This window comes from Mizuhopecten yessoensis, unplaced genomic scaffold (assembly GCF_002113885.1).
Source record: "Mizuhopecten yessoensis strain PY_sf001 unplaced genomic scaffold, ASM211388v2 scaffold5809, whole genome shotgun sequence".
In the NCBI taxonomy this organism is placed as follows: Eukaryota; Metazoa; Mollusca; class Bivalvia; order Pectinida; family Pectinidae; genus Mizuhopecten; species Mizuhopecten yessoensis.
The window spans coordinates 234932-240931 of NW_018406234.1; the positions used below are offsets into that span (position 1 = coordinate 234932).

A 6000-nucleotide genomic window follows, 5' to 3' on the forward strand; every position below is an offset into this window, starting at 1 on the left:
GCACAACTGTGCGATTTAGCAATTGTTCGCCCCGTTGTGCGCTTCTCTCCGCACAACTGTGCGATTTGGTATCATTTGTAGATCAAAATTACGGAATGACAAAAATACGGAAGGCTTGTATGCGATAATGTACACTGTGTATATATCTGTAATTTCTCATCACAATAATCAAGATTATACAATTTCACAATGCGTGTTACACAGTATTACAGCGACCGTTAGGCTGTCAAGAATGGGTTTGGCTCCAAGGTAACAGAACAGGTAAATAACAAATTGATGAGTGTCCGGAGTTTTACCTGACCAGTGCCTGACACACAGAGCTGATATGCGATACCGTTTGACCGTAATGAACAGTATTTGTTATTTGCATTCGTCTGCCTATAGCTCCCCTTCACCTGGATTTTCACACCCTCGGCCTTACCCAACGAGTTAAGTAAGTGCCCCAGGCGGGGGGAAAACTACGGTCCAGGTACATGTACAAAGTGGTTATGTTTACCTGTATACGGGATTGTGTTGTAATTTTACATGTGTCGATTAAGTTTGTTTAAAAACACAGAAAACACAATTTCTAAATATAAGAATGTATAGACAGAAAGATAAGTTTATAGATTGTTATCGCACAACGTCCGTCCATCGTGCGCACAGATGTGCGCAAGCAATGATCGTCCATCTTTTTATCGTTCGCCCATCGTGCACACACCGTTCACACACCGTGCACACATCGTGCGCACACCGCACACCGCACATCGTGTAACGTTGTGCGATCCCACAACTGTATCATATTCTATGTTAAAAATTAACTATCTAAACATTACATTCTGTTATGTAGAAACTATTACAATTTGTAACTAAATAAAATATTAAGTTATAAGTTATACAATAACTAAATATTAAATTGTTTATCAAACAGTAGTTCAATATTACATTATTTGATGCAGAGTAAATAAAATATTACTATGCATATCACACTAAATATATGAGATATATAAAAAAAAAATCTAGTTTTCCCTTCCGTTTTTGTCCCTCTTTTTCCTGTCATTATACTCATTCTGCTGTTTCTGATATCATCATAGTCACAAAATCATCATTTTATCAATCCATTCATGACCTTATAATAAAAGATATTTCACAAACTTATAGTTCTATATTATTTTCTCTACAGTACCACCAAGGTGTACTGTACCAAACCCCCCAGAAGAAGGGTCAGTTCCAGTAGCGGCCACTTATGAACGTCCAGCTGAAGCTATAGCGCGAACTAAATCACAGCTCGAAGACAGTATGGCACTGGCCAAGGATGCCCCAGAAATAGTGAATAAAGATGAAGGTCGGAAACCAGAACTACCAACCTGTCCCATCATAGTCCTGGCAGGTAAGCAACTTGTGTGAACAGATTCTATTTTCTGTTTTGTCTGCTCTTTTAAAGGGTTCCAGGGTTTCTGTCAAAAGAGTTATAAGTTAACACTGACCTACAGAATAGTGTGAAGGGTTTTGACATATATACAGTCTGGAGATTATATTGTCACATATACTGACTATCTAGAAAAGGTTTGACCTGATCTTATGTAACATAAAATGTTTTGGCTGAGCTGTTTGGCAGACATTCCTGCCATGTAGTTGGGGTACCTTCTGCATCATGTGACTCTATCTACTAATTTAATTAAGAATGCAGTTTATACAGAATGGATTAAATTAGTATGCATTGTAATAAGTCGTTAAGCGTTACTCCTTTATTACTTTTTTGTTTGTTGATGATCGATTCTCGTTCTGACCAATTCTTATGACCACATATTGACCACCAACAACCTGTATTGATAGACAATTATACGGATACAGATATAATACACAAATGTGGGCTGTTACCAGTGTAAACTGAATTACAGAATTACGAACACAGAATGGGAGTGATATAAATGTAAGTTACCTCCCATTGGCTTTATAACAGATTTGAATTGAAGGATGAAGAAAATGATACGTCCTATAACTACCAGGGGAGGTTATAGATAGTATCTTTTAAATTACTGAACTGTCCTGAACAAAATGCAATATGATCTCTTGTATGCTATCAAATACTTACAAGTAAAGTTATAGAGATCTATGACCTGTAGAGTTAAATGTGTTAAAAGTTAAGGAGTTTTTAACACACTGACATTATGTGTCACAGGTGGACCAGGCAGTGGGAAAGGTACCCAAGCCAAGATGATCATTGAGCGCTACCCAGGGACAGTCCATGTATCAATGGGAGACATCCTTAGGACTGAGATCAGTCAAAAGGGCACAGCGGACCAGAAGTGGGGAATGATCAGCTCCCTAGTACAGCAAGGAGAGATGGCACCCGAGGTAAGGGAAGCAACTCTTGTCAGTAAGCGTACACCAGGTGTATTTAGAAAGTTTCAACTGTATATATAGAATTGTATAGTATATGCTTTTGAAAGTTAGATATTGGGGTCAAAAGATTTGTGTGTGTTGATCAATGGGCAGTTTTAGTCTCTGTAGATAATTAATCTAATGAGTAATTAGTATTAAAACCCTTTTCCAGTTCTATATTTGTAATGAAAATGATGAAACATGCATCTTTTGTTTGCAGGAGGTGACAGTAGACTTACTTAAAGATAACTTAGCAAAACACAAGGACGCATCAGCCATTATCCTGGAGGGCTACCCTAGGGACAAGACACAGGTGGAGGAGTTCAACAAATATGTAAGTCTTTGTGCTCTGCTTTCTGGAAGTGTGACCTCAAAGATTTGTATAATTTAATTTCAACAGAACAGGTTGATATACCATTAACAAACACCAAACAGCAACTTCATGTTCAGTTTACTGAAATGTGACCTTTATACACAAGTTCAGATACTGAGAGTATGACCGAGTAATGGAATGTGAGGAGTGTCTGTTATACGGTTGAACATGTACAGTATAACTTCATTTTCTGAAAGGAATTCCAAATAACTTGGAAAAACCTGTGGAAATCTGTGTACAGCAATTCAGATATATTCCACATTTCAGTCTATCCATACTGAACGTTAATTTTCAGGAACCTGTCTATTCCTGTGCCATTCCCTTATTGAAAAGCAATGGCATAAAAAATACTGATGAAATACATTTTTTTTAAACCATTGAAATTCTGATGAAGTACCATTTATAGATGGTGACCAATGCTTATTATGGAGAACCATTGAAACACCATTGAAATTGGGCCGAAATTTGACATTAATTTGCTATTAAAGTATTTTAATGGCATATTATCAATGGTTTAAAATGCATTTCAACGGTATATCAAATCATTAGTGTTTCAGTGGTATTTAAATGGTACACAATGCTCATCAATTTGAACTTAAATATCGACCAATCTCAAACGAGGATAAAAGTCACCTCTGGGTAGCTATTTTTCATTTTCTAAAAATCTCTGATTCAAAGACAAAATAATGGTATTTTTTTTTTTATATTTAAATGATGTTTCAATGGTCCAGTCGAGAGAGACCATTGATTTAAAAAAAAAGATATTTCAGTGGTAATATGGGCATAGAAATATTGTGAATTTTTATTGTGTTTTTTTAGGGAAAAAATGGTACTTAATGTTATTTAATGGTATTTTAATGACTTTTTGACCATTGTTTAGCTTTGGGCATAGGTGTCAACCTCTGAAACCTCCAATGAAGGAGATCTCCCTCATTCCACATTTTCAATGAGGGAGAAAGTGCACGAAATGCACTGAAACTGTTTTGCTCAATTTATCTTTCCCTTTTTATGTATCAAAATAACACCAAAAATCATTCATTTGATTCAGACACACCTGTTATGATCATTACACACACCCTGCAGTAACTAGGAGACCACAGGATGTAGATTTTAAGTTTGTATGAGTTTGGACTTGAATGAGGACGTGTCAGATTTAGGAAGATTGGTAAATTTTGGTCAAAATGAGTGAGTCTCCCTAATGAGGTTGTTCTATCCCTCTGATGTTTAGATCTTACATTAAATTTTATTGATATTTTTCTACAGATTGGTGGGCTGAACTTTGTGCTGTTGATAGACAGTGAAGAATATTACATGCAGAAGCGACTTGTAGACCGAGGGAAGGAGACGGAGAGAATTGATGATAATCTGAGCGCTATCTCCAGTAGAATTAATTTCTTCCGTAATAAAACACTACCTGTTTTAAAACACTATGATGACAATGGCAAACTTGTCGCAGTAAGTGAATTGGGAACATTTTGTGTTTTTTTCCTATTCTCTACCTCAAGATAAAAATCTGTCAACTTACTGGGAAAAAAAAGTTTTAATTGTTAAATAATATCATACCATATTTGAAATCCATAACGGTCTCCTGTTTATCATACGATTAAATTATTACCATCAGCATCCTTTATATCATGCAATCAATTTATCATTTAATACCATGTCCTTTTTACGTTTTTTGATTACAGTTGAGTGATGTGTAATTACACTATGTCTTATATAAATCATGTATGTTTAAATTTATAACGGTTAATACTAACTGATCAAGCACGTGAGTATAGTGTCACACACTTGTACATTTGACAGTTGTATGGTGACAGAGACATCCAGGAAGTGTTCTTTGATGTAACCCAGGTGTTAGATAAAGCTTTCTTTGGTGATAAAGCCCAGCAGCAGCCTGTAAGTATGATGTACTACTGCACTTATCAATACCTATTACTATTACATTTATAATACAAAACAAAAATATATGAATTAAAACTATGAAAATATCCAAAAGTATGGTCATAATAATTGATTGAGCTGTGGGTACAATATTTTCAGCATTTTCACTGATAAAGATGGCTCCCACAGTAACCCGTCCTCCATTATTACTTAAGGCCCGGTCACACAGGGCTTTACGGCTTAATCATGTCCAAAACACGTCCAAAAGTGGTCTCCCGTGAAGCAGACGATGTTGTTCGCGTTGATGTCGAGTTTAAGACAAGCTACAGTCGATTTATAGACGTGGCAGTACGCGGGGAGAAATCGGAACGGCGTCGGATGCGGCAAAAAGTTTTGAACTGCTCAAAATTTTAGCCCGCGGACAACCACGGGTGGAACACGTGGTAGAGACGTGCAACACACGTGAAACACACGTGCTAATCCGTGTTCCGGCAGTGATTAAAACTTGGGGAGACGCAGTAAGACGCTGTAAGACGCGAAAGTTTAGCGGTCTGTCACGGGCAGAGCACGGTCATCGGACGGGTGTTACGCGTTGGTATCAAGAGAAATAGCGTGTGTTTTGCGGCTTATCACTGATAAGTGGATTTTTTCCGCATACATAGCACTACCTAAGCCTGTTAAACGACGTCTCGAACAAGTGCTAAATACGATTGTTCACTGCCTAATCACTTCTGTATCACTTCTGATTTGCGGCCTATAAAAATACTGTAATTTTCTGAGACCTCGGCACTTGCAGTCTAGATGTCAAGGGGTGAACATGAACCCACAACAGCCTCAGCTTCTCCAGGAGCAACTTGACCAGCATCAGCCTCAGGGTCAGGGTCTGGACTGGCAGCACCAGCAGGAGGAGCATGGACCTGGACCTTGACTGTCACCTGGGCCTGTGATTCTTGAGGAGCCTCATCCTCAGCTGGGGCCTTGGTCTTGGCCTTGGCCTTGGCCTTGGTCTTCGTCGGCCTCTTCTTGGCAGTGGAACCATTCTTCCTGGGCATCATTGAAACAGAAAACAGCGAACGAACTTGTGTGGAGGTGTGGACTGTAGAAGATCTGGATCGGCAACTGTGAAGACCAGCCGTGCGCGACCGCTTTTATGCGCAGCAAGCTGCGCTTCCGACGTCGCCGAGCCGCGGTTACCCGTGATTTGGCAGTGCTATGGCAGTGGAGTGCCCGTTTTACGTCCGCGCTGAACACGTGATCAGCAGTGCTACAGACGCGATGAGGCCTCGGTTAGCCGTGGTAACTTGCCACTTTTTCCCGCGTTTAAACACGTGCGAACCTATTTTTAACCTTACACGTGGCTGGACGTGGTTAGCTGTGCT

General features: G+C 38.9%; 1 protein-coding gene across 4 annotated transcripts in view; it reads left to right on the forward strand.

Moving 5' to 3' along the window:
* Nucleotides 1-6000, forward strand: part of LOC110451142 (adenylate kinase isoenzyme 5-like) — a 97022-nt gene that overhangs the window by 21035 nt on the left and 69987 nt on the right. For all 4 annotated transcript variants that reach the window (XM_021499001.1, XM_021499002.1, XM_021499004.1 and 1 more), the window contains exons 8-12: nucleotides 1163-1369; nucleotides 2162-2337; nucleotides 2585-2698; nucleotides 4001-4192; nucleotides 4544-4636. In XM_021499001.1, the coding sequence (XP_021354676.1) occupies nucleotides 1163-1369; nucleotides 2162-2337; nucleotides 2585-2698; nucleotides 4001-4192; nucleotides 4544-4636 (782 nt within the window). The remainder of the gene's footprint in view (nucleotides 1-1162; nucleotides 1370-2161; nucleotides 2338-2584; nucleotides 2699-4000; nucleotides 4193-4543; nucleotides 4637-6000) is intronic.